Source organism: Phalacrocorax aristotelis, chromosome 5 (genome assembly GCF_949628215.1).
Source record: "Phalacrocorax aristotelis chromosome 5, bGulAri2.1, whole genome shotgun sequence".
NCBI lineage: Eukaryota > Metazoa > Chordata > Aves > Suliformes > Phalacrocoracidae > Phalacrocorax > Phalacrocorax aristotelis.
The window spans coordinates 33188948-33207940 of NC_134280.1; the positions used below are offsets into that span (position 1 = coordinate 33188948).

At 34.5% G+C, this 18993-nt stretch overlaps 1 protein-coding gene across 1 annotated transcript in view; it reads left to right on the top strand.

Moving 5' to 3' along the window:
- The window catches only part of DNAH7 (dynein axonemal heavy chain 7), a 122273-nt gene that overhangs the window by 28910 nt on the left and 74370 nt on the right, over positions 1 to 18993 (top strand). Inside the window, exons 19-29 of the mRNA XM_075093902.1 lie at positions 2080 to 2266; positions 6329 to 6522; positions 7645 to 7843; positions 8435 to 8575; positions 11665 to 11877; positions 12780 to 12889; positions 13366 to 13534; positions 14820 to 14922; positions 15024 to 15151; positions 16333 to 16545; positions 17607 to 17705. Coding sequence (XP_074950003.1) covers positions 2080 to 2266; positions 6329 to 6522; positions 7645 to 7843; positions 8435 to 8575; positions 11665 to 11877; positions 12780 to 12889; positions 13366 to 13534; positions 14820 to 14922; positions 15024 to 15151; positions 16333 to 16545; positions 17607 to 17705 — 1756 coding nt within the window. The remainder of the gene's footprint in view (positions 1 to 2079; positions 2267 to 6328; positions 6523 to 7644; positions 7844 to 8434; positions 8576 to 11664; positions 11878 to 12779; positions 12890 to 13365; positions 13535 to 14819; positions 14923 to 15023; positions 15152 to 16332; positions 16546 to 17606; positions 17706 to 18993) is intronic.

The window sequence follows — 18993 nt, forward strand, 5'->3', positions numbered from 1 at the left end:
TTCTAAAGCAGAAAATTAAATTCCAAAAGTTAGCATTGCAAGTTAAAAATTCTGTACTTCCATCTTTGAGCACAGATTTTAATCTGATTTTACTCTTTCCTCACTAAATACTTTACTTGCTTCTTAAATCCCCCAAACATAGCTATATTGTAGAAAACAAAAAAATCTTTCATCTGAATTTTGGCTATAATTATCCAACTATATAGGTACCTCCAAACTCCCATTAACCTGCAAAAATGCGATTTCAGATTTCAGCACATATTCAATAAATATGAGTGCGTATACATACATGTATGTTCTGATAGGTAATAATTATCTAGTTACTACTGTACTCTAGTGTAAGAGTTCTTTATCTGTTAATGTAAAAAGGTAGGGTTTGCTTATTTAAAAAGAGTAAGTGCACCCTGGTAATTTCTTTAGAGATTTTTGGTGACTGACAGCGTTTGTAATAATACAAGGCATTACTATAACTTCAATCTTTCAGATCTAGGCTATTACACAATGGTTGCTTTCTCAATAACCCAACAAAACATGTAGAATTCTGGATTGCTGCCAGAGATTATACCAAGTTCCTAGTCTTAATTTTTGTGTATTTTTGGTGTAAGCAAATAAACTGACCTGCCTAGCTTTCCTCTTTGAAGGCTGCATTTTTCTCTACCTTTTGGTAGAAGCAAAATCACCAAAGATGAGGTATCAATACCTAAAAGATGAAAGAGGGACTTTTGGTAGAGGAGAAGGTGCATGCAAGCAAAGCTGTCTGTTGTTTAGAATTTGTGGCAGGTAAATGAAGGAAGGAAGAAGTTAAGTATCTTTTCAGATGTATCGTTTTACAGAACTCAGTGCAGCCCATGTAGGAGTGTCCTGTTGAGAAAATTATTGCCGTGGTTCATTTATACAATATATATTTTAACAGCCTGCGCTTTTTATAATAATTTTATCTGTACTGACCAGTGGTATGAGAGTTGTAAAAAATTATACTCACAGGAAAGAACAATATATGTACTTGTTACAGGATTATGAACAACATTTTAATTTTTTTGCGAATTGCTTACGTCAGTGAATTAGGAATACATTAGAGAACTGATAATATCACATTTGTCTGGTATTGGTGAGATAGCAAGAAGTGTTAAGTGGTGGTGGTGGTAATTTTAAAATTATGCAGAAAAACTGGGGAGACTTACAAAAAATTATAAAGGATCTTGAATTTTTGGCTATCAAAAGGAAAGACTGAATAGCTATTGAATTATAATAGTGTACCCATAGTGGTGTGCAGTAATATTGAAAGACTCTTTAACCTATCAGACAAACATCTTCAACACCCACATTTGGAATTTGAAGTCAGAAATAAAATGTGACTTAACCATGGACTATTTACTACTTGAAATTAAGGAGTAATTTTTTTACTTTTAATTAATAACCTTGTAATTAACACCACATGCCTTTTCAGGACAATGTTTACATATTTTTGGTTTAGTAGTTTAGGTTACTTTCATGTCTGTCTTTCGCCACCTCAGCCTGCCTATCCTAGCAAACAGTTAGAAAAAGGGCTCTGGCCTTTGGTGTATGCCGGAAACCAGACTGCATACTCAATTGAAGTGAATTTGTCCACAGATACTATTACATGCTAAAGTGTGCGCTACTCACTATTCACTCACTACTGTTAGTGAATAGACTGTTAGTCTATTTATTGGATTAATCTACTTTATAAAATCCTATAATCAACCTCGCAGATGATCCCGTTGCAGAAATTAATGTGGACTTTGTTATGCAGGAAGTCAGACTGGGTGAATATGATATTTTGCTGAAATCTGAAAACTCATACCTGTTGCACTTCACAGAATCACAGAATGGTAGGAGCTGGAAGGGACCTGTGGAGATCATCTTGTCCTGTGCCCCCTGCTTGAGCAGGCACACCTAGAGCAGGGGGCACAGGACCACATTCAGGTGGGATTTGAATATTTCCAGGCAAGGAATCATTTGCTGCTGAATATGCAAGTTGCAAAAAGAGTCTTAGCAGTCTCCTGGAAATGTTTTACTGGAAGCGTCTATTAATGCATTTGAACTAATGCTATTTTATAGGGAATGGGAAGGAAAGCTGTTATTGGTACAGGAGATCCTCGATGAATGGCTGAAGGTTCAGGCTACTTGGCTTTATTTAGAGCCAATTTTCAGTTCTCCTGACATCATGGCTCAGATGCCTGAGGAAAGTAGACGGTTCAGTACTGTGGTTAAGACATGGAAAGACTTAATGAAATCAGTTTTTCAGGTAAGTATTTCTGTCTTAAGAATATAGAGTGAATTTCTAGTATGTGCCAAAAAAACCCTCACACCTGCTTCTGATAACACAGTGATCTGTTTTCTGTTTCATCTTAGCTCCCTTTCTTAGATTCTTTCAAAACTTATTTTGCAGAACTGTTTCACATAGAACCATAGAAGTGTTGATTGGGAGGGACCACTGGAGTTCAGTTAGTCTAACTTCTTTCTAAAAGCAGAACTTTTGCCAACACTACGTCAGGTCAGCCACAGGCTTGCTTTAGCCAAATTTAAAAATCTCTGAGGACAGAGATTTCTTGCAGGTTACCTCCATACACTTCAGTGCTGTGGTACCTTACTAATGAATATTTTTTTCCTCATGTCCAAGCTGAACCTCCCAAGCAAAGATTTGTATTTGTTGCCCAACTGTCACTGATGAGAAGTTGGCTCTGTTTTTTTGCAATTGCCCTTCATGTAGTTCCTGGCTACAGTTAAATTATACCGTAATTTCCAAGTGCAAGAATTTCAGAATTTTGTTGAGCATTATATTTCTGAACATTTGTGTGCTGAATGATCTGTTTTGATAAAATTTTCTAATTCAGATGTTCAGTGCTAATCAAATACAAAGTATTTTTTGAATGTGGTATGTGTTACTACTGGCAGAAAAAAGAATAATTTTTTGCACAGGAGAGTGTAAGCATCAGAATAGAAGTTTAATAAACTAGTTGATTTTGGCTAAACAAATAGGCATTATTTTCCAGAAGATGGCACTCTGTTTCCGCAAATGCAATGTTTGAGTTTCATGGCTTAAAAGAATGCTCTTCCCCGGTCTATATGAATGGTCTTTCTTAAAGCATAAAGCTAACTTGAGTCTGTTCATGCTTTTTTGCATTTATATGCCATTGTATTATAAAATTTCTGTGTATTATAAAATTTCTTTATTTGCTTAGCTTTTAATCACAAATTTGAATAATCATATATTATTCCTTCATTTTAAATATCGAATTTAAGCAATGCATATTAATGAGGGTTAAGTTACTTAGTGGTTTAATTTCCACTTCCCATAAATTAAGAAAAACAACCTAAGGTACAGAGCTTTTCTGTCTTTGTGGGAAAGTAAGTTAAAAAAAAAAAAATTTAGACCAACCAGAGTTAGTGATTTAGTGATGGTCTTTTGACAAGGTATTCAAACTATTTGTATACACTTGTTTAATACTATTTTCTTGATACAGTTGATTCCCCTAAATGACACTGACAGTGTCACTGACAAAATAAGTTGCACTGATGTTTTGAATGACTGAGAATGATGGCATTATCTTTTTTAAATTCATGCCTTAGCAGAAATGTAAATAGGAAATCTATGTTGAAGCATAAATTATTTTTTCTTGACTTTTTCTCGTATGAAAGAAAAAACAAGCAGAAATAATCCTTTTTATAGAACTGGCAACACAGCTTTGATTTCCTTTACCAGTTGCATTTACCCTATTTGCTGAGATAAATATGCTAAGAAAGGGAACAAAACATCTTTCTGTTGACAGTGTATAGTTATACAGATCTTTGTGCACTAAAAACTGTTTTATAAAACCAATTATGAATTGTGTTTGTATGCTGACAGCTTAATTGTCTATGTATAGATGAAAAGCATATGTAGTTATTCTGGTTTGGTATGATGCAAGAGCAAGTAACAGAATGTAAATGTATTTAATGTACAAAGGAACACTAGATTGTTGTATTAGGGAGGTGCACCCCCATGAAGATCAATTAGGTAAACATAAATTTCTGGGGTTTTTATGGTAGATTAGAAGTATATGTGTAACGCGAGCAGGGAATTGAACGAAAGCTGAATGCACATTGCAAATAACTTCAAAATGTTATGAGTTTTTGAACTGAAACTGAACCTGGAATTTATTTAAATTCTCCAAACTGAAGATGAACAGCAGTCAGGTTACTGGATCAAATCTGCATTGTCATGCTGGGAGGGGTTTGTCCCTTACAGATACCTTTTGCACCTTCTGGGCTTTGCCCAGCAGTCTAGCCTGTCTCTCCTCATCTGTCCTTTGCAACATGAGTCACCCATGCTTCAGCTCCGTGAGACTCTGCTCTGCAAACCCTGTCAGGGACTTTTCTGAGTGGGACATTCTGTATTTGTATTGGGCTTTGACAAAACTGGTCCTAGTGGAAATAGTCTGGGTACATCTTTGATTTCTGCTGTCCGTTGTTGGAGTATTTTTTGTTGTTACTGTCAGCAGTTCTTACAAGCCCTCAGTAAATTGACTAGTCTGAAATTCTCCCTACCAATCCCTGTAGTGTTTCTTATGGTTGGATATATGTGTGTGTCTATTTTCTTTTAATCCTCGGTATGTGTTCTATGCTGTGTGCTTACAGGTGCTTACAGGTGCTTACTTGCTGAGTAGAGCAGAGGGGACCGAAGGGTTCACCAGCATTTCTAGTTAGCTCTGTTTCCGTCTACCTGTCGTCATTCTGGCCTCATTAAAATTCCAGGGAAATGCAGTCTGATTTAGGTGGTAAAGGAGGTTAAAGGAGAAGCTATAGTAGAAGCTGTGTTCCCAGACTTTGGGAGGTGGAGCAGGGGATTGGGATTTATCTCTTTCCATTTTCTTGCCAGGACTTTGTCATTATATAACCTTATGTATTGCAACATGAGTAAGTTTGAATCAGTTCACGGTTCACAAATCAGTTAATGTACTGGCACTGGCTTGAACTAGAATTGAACTAGAATAAATTCAGCCACAGATGAACCCAAGCCCGTACTGGAACTGACTAGAAGCGTTTGCTTAGTTTGACTTCCTCAGTCATAAATCCGCATAATTTCCTACTTTTCAATGTGTGTCTCATTTTGCTCCCAAAACCCCATACTTGGTGAACAAGATTAAAAGAACTTAATGATGATTAGGCTATAAAGTGGTCATAAGGCATATTAAATGCTAGAACCTGATGTTCAGACAACTGTATTTCTTTAAGTCGTCTTATCTTGGCAACCTTTAGTTCTTTTGCAAAATCTTTTTTGTATTTGTAGTATTTGAGATAACTTTCATCTTACACAGTAGCTTTTCTAAGCATTACATACATTTAATTTGAGAGGTTAATTTAGAAAGCACTAGAAAGAATTTGGAAAGCAGCCTATGTCTTAATATGTATGTGGTGGGTTGACCCTGGCTGGCCGCCAGGTGCCCACCAAAGCTGCTCTATCACTTCCCTTCTCAGCTGAACAGGGGAGAGATAATATAGTGAAAGGCTCACGGGTCCCCAGCTACCAAAACCTTGCCATGCAAAGCTGATACAGTATCTTTTGTCATCTACACAGTGTATAAATATGAGAAACCCAGTGTTTATCCAGTAGTGTATCTTGACAGGTGTTATTCAGGTGCTATTGTAAAAAGAAAAAAAATATATTGTTCTATATTCTTAAAGCAAGTATAACTTTGGATCTTCTGCTAGCAAAAAAATAGCTAGTAAATGTATTAGGATCAGAGAATACCTTTTTTTAGATCACATTACTAGTTGGTGTTAGTACTGAAGTGTCAGTCTTGCTGTCATACAACTTTGTCATCTCTACTTATAATCTTGTGTATGTATTTATATATCTTATGGAAGGAAAGTAAATCTTTTTGCATTGAATTCTGATAGATGATTGTCACAATCTGTGACTGTACTGTTGTCATAAAAGTACACTTTTAAAAATCCATCAAAATGTTTTAATTTTTCATGTTGCTTAATTACATAATCCAGTTGAATAGCCAGTGTAAATTGATGTTGCTCCAGCAGAATGATGGGAATTGTGCTGTTTCATTAATCGAACCTGTTTTGAAAATTATTTTCAAAAATAATAGTTCATGTTTTGAAAAATTTACTCAATACCAACTACCCAACTACTTTTTGAGAGAATTCTGGCAATGAACAAGGTTAAAGGTTAGTTAATTGTAACCCTGACAATGGTTTGAGTGAAGTAGAATTTGAAGTAAAGCTTTATTTTGCTTAAGACTTCCTGCAGTGCTGTGTGGTGATTTACTTGAGAAGGCATTAACATTTTTATCTGGAATAATTTCTTTCCCAGGACAAACGTGTGCTGACAGTAGTAATAATAGACAAGATGTTGGAAAAACTGAGGAAGTGCAATGAATTTCTGGAGCTCATTCTCAAAGGACTTAATGAATACCTAGAGAAGAAGCGCTTGTTTTTTCCCAGATTCTTTTTTTTATCTAATGATGAACTCCTTGAGATTCTTTCAGAGACCAAAGATCCTACTCGGTATGGTAATATTTAATAGATTTATTTTTGACTCACAGTGCATGCAGATAGCCTTGTCATATTAACGCTCTGAGGCCGGAATTCTCTCTTTTTCCTCACTGACAGTTATGGCGTTAAGTATCTACTTGGTTAGATTATGTGATAGGTGAATGAAAGAGTAATTTTTAACACGGGTAGTTAAATACAGTTCTGTTTTCTAAACTAGTATCACTTCCATACACTGTTTTTCAGAAGAATCAAAAGGCCATATATTAATTCATGGTAAAATGAACATGTCTGATTTTTTCCAGTAGAAAACTGAATATCAGATGGAACATGTATACCGCTAACTTGAGTTTTACCTTTTTAGGGGCAGGCAGTTTAAAGTATTTCAGAAGTTTTTTGCCATGTTTTAACTCTGGGATTTCTACTCCCCAACCTCATTCAGGATTAAACTGCAAAAAGTATAACTCAGTGTAAGTCCTTCTTATACTGAGTAGAATTAACTCTATGAAGATTCCTGCAGAAGCGACCTTATTAAGCAATATAACCTTCACTAAAAGCAGAGGAACTGGGGTTTGATTCCCAATATGCAGACTTGATAGCGTGCAGTGAATGCAGTGCGAGGTCATGGGAAAATAAGAATGAAAATAAATAATAAAATGACAGTTCAGTCACAGAGAAACATTCATACAGTGCAATGAACAGGACAAGTGATCTTGTGAGGGAAAAAAATCTTAAAAGTGTGGGTTTTTCTATTTATTACAAGCTATTGTGTTAAGGTTGTGCCTGGTTGCTTTACTCAAATTCCTTAGTATTTACTATAGTTTGCTGGGAATGTGTAAACAATGAAATTTTATGTACTGTAGGTGGATTAGCAGTTAAAGAAAGAATATTTGTTTATCCTTACTAGTTTATATGTTAAGTAATGTTTTACATATTTAAACTAAGCTTAAAAAATACGGTGGTAGGCATCTTGCAGGGGGTAGTACACAAGAATTATTGTTGAGGATAAACTTTTTTTAACAAATGTCAAATGATCTTTTAAGTAAATTATTCAGATTTTTTATAGGTAGGTTGTCTTTGGTACTATTGGCAAGAAAAAATTGTCACATGCTGTTTAATACTAGTTTTGTTTTCTAGAGTACAACCTCACTTGAAAAAGTGTTTTGAAGGAATTGCAACAGTGGAATTTACTGATGTGTTAGATATTACACACATGAAAAGTAGTGAAGGAGAGATTGTGGAACTTGTAGAGACAATTGTGACATCAGAAGCTAGAGGTCAAGTTGAAAAATGGCTGGTTGAACTGGAGGCAGCTATGGTGAAGTCTGTCCACAAGGTAACAAGTCCTAACCTCTTATTTTCTAGGCTAATGTCATTCAGCATTGATTTCTTTACTAAACATTAACATATACTGGAATCACTTTTTATTCTTTGCACCTAACATGAAAACAATGACTTCAGTCTTTAAAGGTAATATATATATGTGTGTGTGTGTATACATATATATATATATGATTTTTTTTTAGTTCTGTTGTCAATTTCTGGTTGCAAAATTCTGTAAAATTTAAAAAAATTAAATAGTAGAGTCAAAAATGCTTTCTCCAAGGATTCTTTTGTCAGAGATTGTTCTTTAGCTGATGTCATATTAAGGGACAAGATTAAACTGAAATTTAGAATGTGTTATGAAATCAGTTCTCAGAAATTTTGTGTGATCACTTTGTTCATATTATGATATTTTGTGGCTTTTTTAGCTTTGAGAGATTTGCTTGCAAGATGTCAGCATTACAGAGTTGACTTTGAGGCCAAATCTAGACCTTAGACCTTGATTTATTTTTTATTCTCTGTAATACAACCTAACCTAGATTAATTCTAAAGCTGAACATTACCTGTTTTCACATGTGGTTACAGCGTGCTTTTTCCTGTCTAGGTCATTGGGGATGCACTTGAAGCTTATCCAAAAACTCCACGTGTTAACTGGGTAAGAGAGTGGCCTGGACAAACAGTTCTTTGTGTATCCCAGACTTTCTGGACAATGCAAGTGCAGATGTCCATTAGAAATGGCCAAACAGTAAGTATATTTTAAATTTATGGCAAATTGATATGTAGTAGTAAATCAGATCTTTGGTAATAATGTTTTTTGATTAATAGGTGTTCAATGTAATAGTTAATCTTTTGAGTACGTACTTTAAAGATCTACCTGAAATGTGATCCTTGAAGACTTTGAAGTTAATATTTCTTTTTGGGTATAGGCACCAAAGCTTCCGCACTATGTCAGAGTGCATTCTGTTTAACTCAACATGTAGATTACGTGTTTCCGTGAAAGCAGCCTAGCCGTGTATTCAGGTGGTATGGACTAGTGTACCTTGTCTGTTTGTCTCTGGTGTGGAAGTCTAACTTACCTTCATTAATGTTTAGTGCTTTTTATGAAGATGGGCTAGGATTAGCATTAGAAGATGTATACCATCCTCACTCTTGTCAAATAATGAATATATATGCCTGACTGGTACAGAATTTACAATCTGTTAGCTAGTGCTAGTGGGAATAAAGGTATTTAAGGCACTGAATTAAGATTCAGGATACATGTTTTGTAGAACCTTTCTTCTGTTTATCACTAAGGCTTAATGCTCTCACCTGTTGTATTTTGAAGTGTTCCAGAATTGCCACCATCAGATGAGGCAACTAGATTTGCATTCTGTGGTGTTTGGACAGAAAGAAACATCAAGTTTTTCGGTTACACATAAAGTTATAACTTTTTGATACTTCACGATACTCTTCTCTTAATTTCTGGTTTTTTTTTTTTACAATGACATGGTATCAATTGAAAGAACTTGTATTTTTTTTATTCTCCCTCATCAGCTGAGCTGTACCACAAATACAAAGTTAAATCCAATCTTTAATTGATATATTGAGCAGTACTTTAAGGCTGTATGACACTCTCTGCTTATTCGCAAGTTGAAGCAATGGCTCCTGCTAATAGTGGCTTTTTTGAGCAGCTGCACTTCTGACGTGCAAGGAGAAGAAGCTTCTGAGTGTCTTGGAATAGGGTGTTGAAGGAACAGGAGGACATCACCTGCTAATACAAGGAGTAAATCTTGCAACAGATTGGAAGATCTGAAAAAGTTTTGAAAATATTTTCTTTTCCCGGTAATAAAGGAAATCCTCAGTTTCCTGGGGAAATAAATAAGGCTTCTACATATTCTACACTGTTAATCCTCAACTGATGAAAGAATTTTGGGAAGGAGAGACAGGAATTCTAGAGATTTTAGCCAGCCTCACCTTAATGAGTCTCTAGTTAATGTTGTTGGTGAATAAAATAGGAAATTAAGCAAGGGTTAAATTCATTTGCTTTTGGGTATTTTTGTTACAGAATTCTGAGCTCAGACAAAAGCTCTTCTGCTGGTCTGTATCAAGCCTTTTCTGTACATGGGCATGCAGGGAAAGCTGTCTTTCCTCTAGCTTTCACTCAAATTCTGTATTAGTGGGAATTCTGCTCATCTGGCTTCAGCCCAAGAATCTTTGTTCTGCTGCAGAAAGAGGCTGGTATGCAGTGAGGCAGTGGAGAGGCATTTTGCATCTCCTGACAGTCTGTCACAACTCTGTGGCAGGGAGAAGAGCTCCCTGTCTTACAGCCTTCAATATTCTTTTCCATTTCTGTGTTGTATACTAAAGCATAAGAAACATGACAGACAATCCGTGACCACATGAGAGGCCAAAAGTACTACATTCTGCCTGAAGCATTTCAGTGTTTTCTGGGAGAGGATGTCAATATCTTTTAAGTCACTTGTTAATATTAAGTATGTGTTTATGCATACATGAACACACACACATGCTCCCTTTCAAACATTTTTGAATTAATTGTTTCCAACAAAGAACTGTTGTGCATAAATCAAAGGTGCAAATTTCTTACTAAAACGAAATAATGAACTAATATACTAAGATGCAGTATAAAACCAAAGGTGTTTCATAATTTTGAGAGCATTGTCTTGTGGACCATGTGTATTCTCAGTGACGTACAGTCATATGATCAGAAGGATAGCACCAAGGAATATTACTGATATGGGAATTGACATACTCTGTGCCTCAGCTGATGTCTCATGTTTGCTGAGGAAAGCTTGGTGGTAAGCAAATGGGTTTTATCCCTGACTTGAGTTGAGGTATTTCAGATTTTGTCCTGGTCGGAACTTCTAATGCAACACTATAGAAATTGAACTGCTTTTGAACTCTGTGTTTAGTGCTTTATTCTCATTAATAAAAAGAAGACATACTTTGCAGATAATTATCCAAACTTAATTTTGGAAAATAATTGGCTGAGATGAGAGATCTCAAAGCCATCATACTCTATTGAGGGTTACCAGTGCCCAGCGTGTTTGGAGAGGAACAGCAGTCTAGTAGGGAGAAGAATCTAAACCAGACCTAGATAAGGTTTTCTCCAGACAAATAGAAGCCATTCCTTTATAGAAACATTCTTTGGTGTGAATGTATTACTAAGGTTAATTCCCACTTTTTAATTTAAATTCAGTAAGGCACTTCATCACATCTAAGTACTGTCGTGATGCAAGTGCTTTCCTTAATTGGGCTTTTCCTGTTTACTGGCAACTTGTTAGCCTAAAGAAACTATCAGTTACTGTGTAAAAGAAATTATTAAGCTCTAACTGAAAACAGACTATAACCAGAAGTCAGTAAACTGAAAAATTGTAGAAAAAATGCATTTTCTTGTGAACTTTTTAAATTATAGATGTGTTATTGTTTCTATATGTTGTGGGACATAAAGGTGTTTTTCTATTATGACAGTGTCCCTTAACCACAGAAGGTGTATTGTATACGTGTAAGTAGATCTTTAAAACACGTGTGGCATTTTCCTTTTCTTAATGTGAAATGTATAAAAAGATAAGGACTATTTCCTGTGTTCCAGGAAGAAAATAGTGTATCCTGTTTTGTTTCCAAATACTTATCACTGATGTTTTACATATGGTTCTTTAAAAGTAGGAAAAAACCAAAATAAACCAAAAACCCTATTGAACTACCAGTGAATGAAGGACATTGTACTACTATTACAGTGAGGAGGAACTTTTTATAAAGAACTAAAAGTAATACATGAAAAAATAATTATGCCTTAGACTAGGCATGCAACTTCCTACCTTCTAAATATTTTTGCAGGCACTAGAGGATTTTCTGGAACAGAATAACAGACAGATTGAGGACATTGTCACCTTGGTACGAGGAAAGCTGTCTAAGCAAAATCGAGTGACTCTAGGAGCGCTTGTTGTGCTTGATGTTCATGCTAGGGATGTTCTTGCATCTTTAGTAAGCAAGAAAGTCAAAGATGAGAGTGACTTTGACTGGTTAAGTCAGCTTAGATACTACTGGGAGGTAAGTGATACCTCTCAATCCTATTAGAAGATAATTTCTGTTCACAGTTTTTCAATTTCTGTTTGCTTGTTGCACAGAGAATGGTTACACTACTACAATGAGAATTTCTGCTGATAAGAGAATACCTATAACCAATAATTTTATGGATTGCTAACTAGAATGGCGAGTAGTCAGATGTAAACAGTTTTTAATTAAAATCACTTTTTTCGTCAGTGCTGACTCTCAGTACGTTTGCTGAATTTGCAGGAGGGTTTACAGACAAAAATTGTTCACTCAAAGAGTGTATTTTGGTTTTCTGATTCTACAGGGTAAAGAATGCTAAAGGCAGGACAATTTTCCGTTAGAGTTTTTAATCTGACTTACTGTCTATTTTATTTGTGCATGATGTTTATTGGAAAAAGAACAATGTTTATACTGTAGTGGTAGGATACAATATTTTACATTTATCAGGACAAGATTTTCTGTAATACAGAAGGCACTGTATGTAAAATCAAGAAAAATGTATATGTAGGGATCATACATTGCGGTATTGGAGTCATTGGATTGACCATGTAACCACAGCTATCTGTCATGATTACTTCTGTTGACCTTTTAGAAAGTTGCTAACTTTCTAAGTAGCTACACAACAGTTTTACTCTGCAACATGGTTAGTAGGATCTTTTTTTTAGGTAACAGTTAATGCAAAAAATGGTATTTTTGTGCCAATACTTTAGTAACTATTAATTGGTAATTTTTTTGTTTGTTTGAGTGACACTGAAACTAGTGTCTCAGTGTGATCAGTAGTCTGCTGTTTCTAACAGCATCCAGCCTGTTAAGGAACTTGAGAAGTAGTGTTGAGTTGTGGGTGTGGGGTTTTTAAAAATTATTTATTTAACCTATGAAATTAATGCCCTGTTTCTTAGGAAGGGCATCTACAAACAAGGATGATCAATGCTGGTCTGAGGTATGGATATGAATATCTGGGCAATACCCCTAGGCTGGTTATTACTCCACTTACAGACAGATGCTACAGGTAAAACTGCAAGTTACCAAGTATACTGTATTAGCAAGAATTTATTTAGTTGAGATATTTTAATTATTCCTGAGAATAAATGACTCCAAAATTGTACTTTTTATGTTTTAATTGACATAATTAGAATAGGATTAATTTATTTTGGTGGAATAGAATTGGTCCTGTATTAATATTTTAATTTAAATTTGTAATAAGATTAATCTTTTGTGACACTGTAATAACTGACAAATTACAATGAGGATTTAGATTTAGAAAGTGGTAATTAAGCTATTCGCTTATGTGAACTTCTAGTAAATTTCATACATTACTACACATTTGTAAACTACAGCACAGCTGGTCAGAAGCAAGTAAACTCTACCATCATAGGAAAATGCAGACATGAAACAAATTTTTTTAAGTTTCTGGTAGAAATTAGAGGAGCTGGAAAAAATAGCGTGAAAATTTGTACAATTTTTTTTGTATTATTTTATTTCCAGAACGCTATTTGGTGCACTACATCTACATCTTGGAGGTGCCCCTGAAGGTCCTGCTGGAACTGGAAAAACAGAAACCACAAAAGATTTAGCAAAGGCTGTAGCTAAACAGTGTGTGGTTTTCAATTGTTCTGATGGATTGGATTACCTTGCATTAGGAAAGTTTTTTAAGGTTTGGATAAACCTTGAGAGTCATATTCTCAATTATATTAAAGCCCTTTAATTGTTTTGGCACTTGAAGCGATCTTAAGATATTGTAAATATATCTGTCTCCACTTCCAGGCTGCTATATAATGCTAGTTTTGTACAGATAGGCCTTACCATAAGTTAAAATCCAACTGAGATATCAAAATGTTTTTTATGTGCTTTGAAAATGAAATATACCATAATGATTTTATTTACTTTAAATAGGCAACATAGGTGCCATTTCAACGAGTGCATTTTTAATAGCTGATTGCAAATTTTAGGGGACTTGAGGTTTAATCTAAAATTTAAATAAGCTGATAAGAATCATTAAATTATACAAATCAGGCATATATTAATTTTGATATTAGCCTGGGTAGACAGCTCTGTATTATGAAAATCTATCCTGAATGGACATCTGTGTCTTATGGTCCAGTGTCCTGGTTTGGACTGGAATGATACAAAAATAGAGCAAGTATGCTTTCCTCCCTGGCATTATTCTTACCTTCTGAGTCTGAGGTGGCATTGGAATGATGTGATTTGTTTTCAAAATTCAACATGACGGCAGTTAGCCAAAATAAGCTAAATGAAGAGGTTTTATTTAGAACAGTGAAGGCAAAATTCCATGTCTTAATTGGGAATTTTAGGATTATTGTTAACAAAGCATGAGATGCCATCAAAAGACTACCAGTGCTGCAGAGGCGGTAGAGTAGCATTTGGGGAGCATATCTCATAAAAGACCTATTAATTAACCAGAACTGTAGGAAAAGAGAATAATTCTTTAGTTGTGCCATAATATGCCATAACAAAACAGTTAATTTTAGCCATGAAAAAGTCTTTAATGTTGCCTTTTGTCACTGTGAACCCTGTTAGCATAGATGCAAAAGAAGAACAGATTTTTTGGATCTTGTCTATGCTGAAATCTTTCCCCCTTGACCAGTTGCAAAATACTGACTGTAAAGTTAAAACATACAAAATGTGTGTATTTGATAGACACTTTGCGTATAACAGAAGAATTAGGATTTTGGATTATTGTGTACAGGTTTTTTGTCTTAATTTTTTTTAAACAAGCAAACTTATTTTTTTTAATTTCTGTAATTTTTTCCGAAACAAATTCTATCTGGAGTGATTTTGTTTACAAGTTAGTGCTCTGGATCGTGGATATAAGTCCTCTCTTTGCACATTAAAATTTTTTCTTATTGCAGAATTGTTTTGATCAGCATGTCCAAGATAAGTAGTTATCTATTAATTAGTCATATGTCTGTCTCTTCTAGGGTTTATTGTCTTGTGGGGCATGGGCTTGCTTTGATGAATTCAACAGGATTGATTTGGAAGTACTCTCTGTGGTTGCTCAGCAGATTTTTACTATCCAAAGAGGTAACATGTTATTTTAATCATATCTTTCACTTATATATGACAAAGAATAAAGATGCAACAAAACCTGCCCAGCAATGACATTAGTTTTTATTTCTCCATAGGCATCAATTCAGGATCTGAGTTAATAGTGTTTGAAGGAACTGAACTGAAACTGAACCCTACATGTGCTGTCTTCATTACCATGAATCCCGGTTATGCTGGGCGTTCAGAGCTTCCTGATAATCTTAAGGTATTATAACACTTGCTATTTTATTACTTTTAATAGCTAATACAGAAAGTAAGAAAATAAATAACTTTTTGTCAAATATAGACATTATTAAGCATATTTAATATCAGTTACCTTCAGTTTTTGATTACAGTAGTGTAAAAATCATCTCTCAGAAAAAAAAGAAATTAAAAAGGATAATTAGACTGAAAAATAGGAATAAATAAATTTTAAAATGTCAGGAAGTGGTTGCTTGATTCAAGGTCTGTCTGTCAGGATAAAGAAAAAGAAAGTTTAAAAAAAACCCCAAACTTTGTGTATTTCTTGGCTAAGCATCTGAAAGTTCAAAAATTAAAAGGAGTGCTTTATAATGTACAAGCAGTGAATAATATTTTAATATTGAATAAAAATGTGGGGGGTGTTTATTAATTGCTCTTTTTTCCTCACCTTTTGGTTTCATCTGAAGGGACTTGTAGTGTTTTTAATGTAAACAGAATATAAATCTTTTATTATTGAGTGATTTTTTACAAGAGTGCTACATCCTTTCTAACCCTTTAAATACTTTTGTCCTCTGTCCATAGAAAGAAAAGGAAATCTGAGCAAATATCTTGGTAAATTAATAAAAATGTAGAAAAGTACAGTCTTAAACATTTCTCAGAACTGTCTGGGAATTTTATTCACTAACACATAGTATGAATAAAAGATTCAAATATAGTGCTTGTATAGATGAAAGAGGATAACTTTTTAAACTTCCTAGTAGAATATACAAAGTAGCAAAAGTTTTGTGTGTTTGGAATTATTCTGATGCTTGTTTGGTAGAACGATGGCAAAATTTGAAGCATAGGTTGCAGCTAAACAATGCTAGTAGGAATCTGACAACAACAACTTGTTTGTGGTAATTGTACTGCACTCCTCTATTCTTTCTAGAGCTTGTGGTGCTTTATGTGTTTTTGTTGTTAATCTTGGAATGACGAATACCTACAATGACAAATTGTCACAATGGAAAATAAAGTACTTATAAGTGTTTATGGAAAGCCATTAAATATATTGTAGTAATATTCGTGATAGTTAAATTTAATTGGCTGCCACTGCATTAATGAAATAATTTTGAAAACCAGTACTTTATGTAATTGTAGAAAAAAAGTTGCATATAACAATGTGGTATAACTTTTTCTGATGTGATTTTTCATATACGCATTTACTAGGCTCTCTTTAGAACAGTAGCTATGATGGTTCCCGATTATGCCATGATTGCGGAGATTGTTCTGTATTCTTGTGGGTTTGTTACTGCTCGACCTCTATCTGTAAAAATTGTAGCTACGTATCGTCTGTGTTCAGAGCAGTTATCTTCTCAGTACCATTATGATTATGGAATGAGAGCTGTGAAGTCAGTACTGACTGCTGCTGGCAACCTGAAGGTAAATATCTTTTTAATTTTCTTTGTCATCCAATAATTTAGTAATGTGTCCCTTTCATAGCAGAAGTTACACTATTCTACATAATGGCAAGTAGGTGTTTAAAATTTCATCCTGTGATACCTATGAAAATGAAAAGGGTATGTATTAGGGCATAAGCTGAGGAAAGTAAGGATGAGATAAAGCTACTGGACCATTCACTATGCCACTTGTCACTGAATGACATGCCTATTAAGTGTGCTGATTATCTTTCAAGAATTGTAGTTAAGTGCAAATTTACTGACTTGTTTGGCATGTTGGCCACTGCTTTGCTCTGCCTTTCTTATCAGTTTTAGATGCCTTTGCCATAGTATGTGAATACTTTCCAGTAATGCTGACTAATATCTGTCACATGTGACGTATCTTTAAGAAAAATGGTGTAGGATGTAGTACTTTGTTTTGGCCTGCATTGTGGATGAATGAATACATTTTACTAAGAAACTGAGCTGTTGTTTTATTAATTCACTAATTTTTATCTAGGTAGACTAGTATAATTTGTAATTCTTTCATTCCAACATTCTTTCAATCTATAATCCTACTATTACAAAAAACCCCTACAAAACCTAAAATCAGTAACTAAGCTATGTATTGTGGCAAAAGAAGCACATTATTTTTTATTATTTTTTTAATAATCTGGGAGAGAGATCTACATGCAGGCTTTTACAATTTCCACTTTGCTGAAGGCAGACATTTTATGTCAAAGTGGGGAAAATTATCCTTCTTAGGAAGAAAAGGAATACATATTAGAAAGCAAAAAAGCAATGGTTTGGGGAAAAAATGTCATATCAAATTTATAGTAACACCCATTACTGGGCATAAATTAAAGTGAAATTGGCCTGACTATAGAAACCTACTGCGAACACCTTGATATGAATGTATACACATACACCCAGAACATAGGCTGTTATCAGTGGACCTGAACCTGCCAAAATAATTGCATAGATGCACAACAGAAAATGTTCGGTAAAAAAGGCAAGTTTTTTTGAGACTATAAAAACTAACGCTTTTTTTTTTTTTTTTTTTAGCTGAAATACCCGATGGAAGATGAGGAAGTTTTGCTTCTTAGATCCATTACAGATGTCAATCTGCCTAAATTCTTGTCTCATGATTTACCACTTTTTGAGGTAGAAAACATAGAGATTTTTAGTAACATAAAGAGCCTGCTAGAAATACTAGTTGATTAAAAAGTGTTATATCACAGGTTTATCAGAGAGATGGACCAAAGACTTTTTTAACCTAGCCTATAGTTATTTTAAAACTTAGTCTTAACTGTTCCTTCTAGGTGTATATAGCGAGTGTTTGGATTTTGATAGTTTAGACAATGAAAGTTTCTTCCAAGTGTCCTGTTTGAGATGGTAACATACTATTTTTATATATCATGTAGTCAAGATTTCAGAGTACCGTATAAGTATTCTTATGAAATAGGTAGGTACTAATAGTCTCCTCTTCATAAGAGAAATTTGGATTTTTATTTAAAACATGTGCAAAACAGTAAATAGACTAAGTGGCCCACATTCATTCTTGTCCTGAGTTGATCTCTGTATGGAACTGAGCTGGAGAAATGATCTATAACTTCTCCCCTGATTTACAGGATGCACCAACAGTCAGTCTGTGTCCTAATATGTGCCATTAGGATTGGACTTCTAATCTGTTACACAGGATAGGTGTGTTTAATATACCTCTGATTGAACCAGACATGTCCAACACAAATGTGAGCTGTGAACTTCATTAGGAAAAGTTTGCAATGTTCTTTGGTAGCTGTGAGCTTTCTGTGTCCTGTTAGAAAAAGAAGAAAGGATCTGGGCTGCTGTATATAAATGATTGGAAACTGTGAAATATTTGTCCTTCATGTGTACCTTTTTAAACATTAGCAAAAAGATCTTGTTTGGAAAAAAATTATTTCTTCATGTACAGCCATGGGAATTTGTGTGCAATTGTACGCTCTTAACATCAAAAATTCTCATGAGTTGTTTTGGATAGTAATAGTTATATTTTAGCAATCATATTTGTTCTAGTTGTATTTTCAGTGCATAATACTTATTTTTGTGTAATTTTGTAATGGAATAAAATGAGGTAATTTCTGTAAGAAAACTTCCACAAGAGCATGAAAGTAACATGGAAGCTCTTTGCTCTAGGGATTTTAAGAAAAAGCCTTAGAAATCTGAAGCATAGGAAAGGTAATTGCCTTTCCCAAAGTTATATGAAAATGTAATGAATTAGGAAGTGAACATATGTCTCTGGACACTGTTACTGTAATCTAATTAAAATTCTGCCTAAATTACACACTTGTTCCTTGAGAACAGATAATGACTATGAAGGGAGATTCCATATTTGAGATAGTGAAGATAAATTTAGAGAAGTTGTCTGGGAAAACTGAAGCATCCTCACTAGCTGTTTCTCTACGTTTCAGTC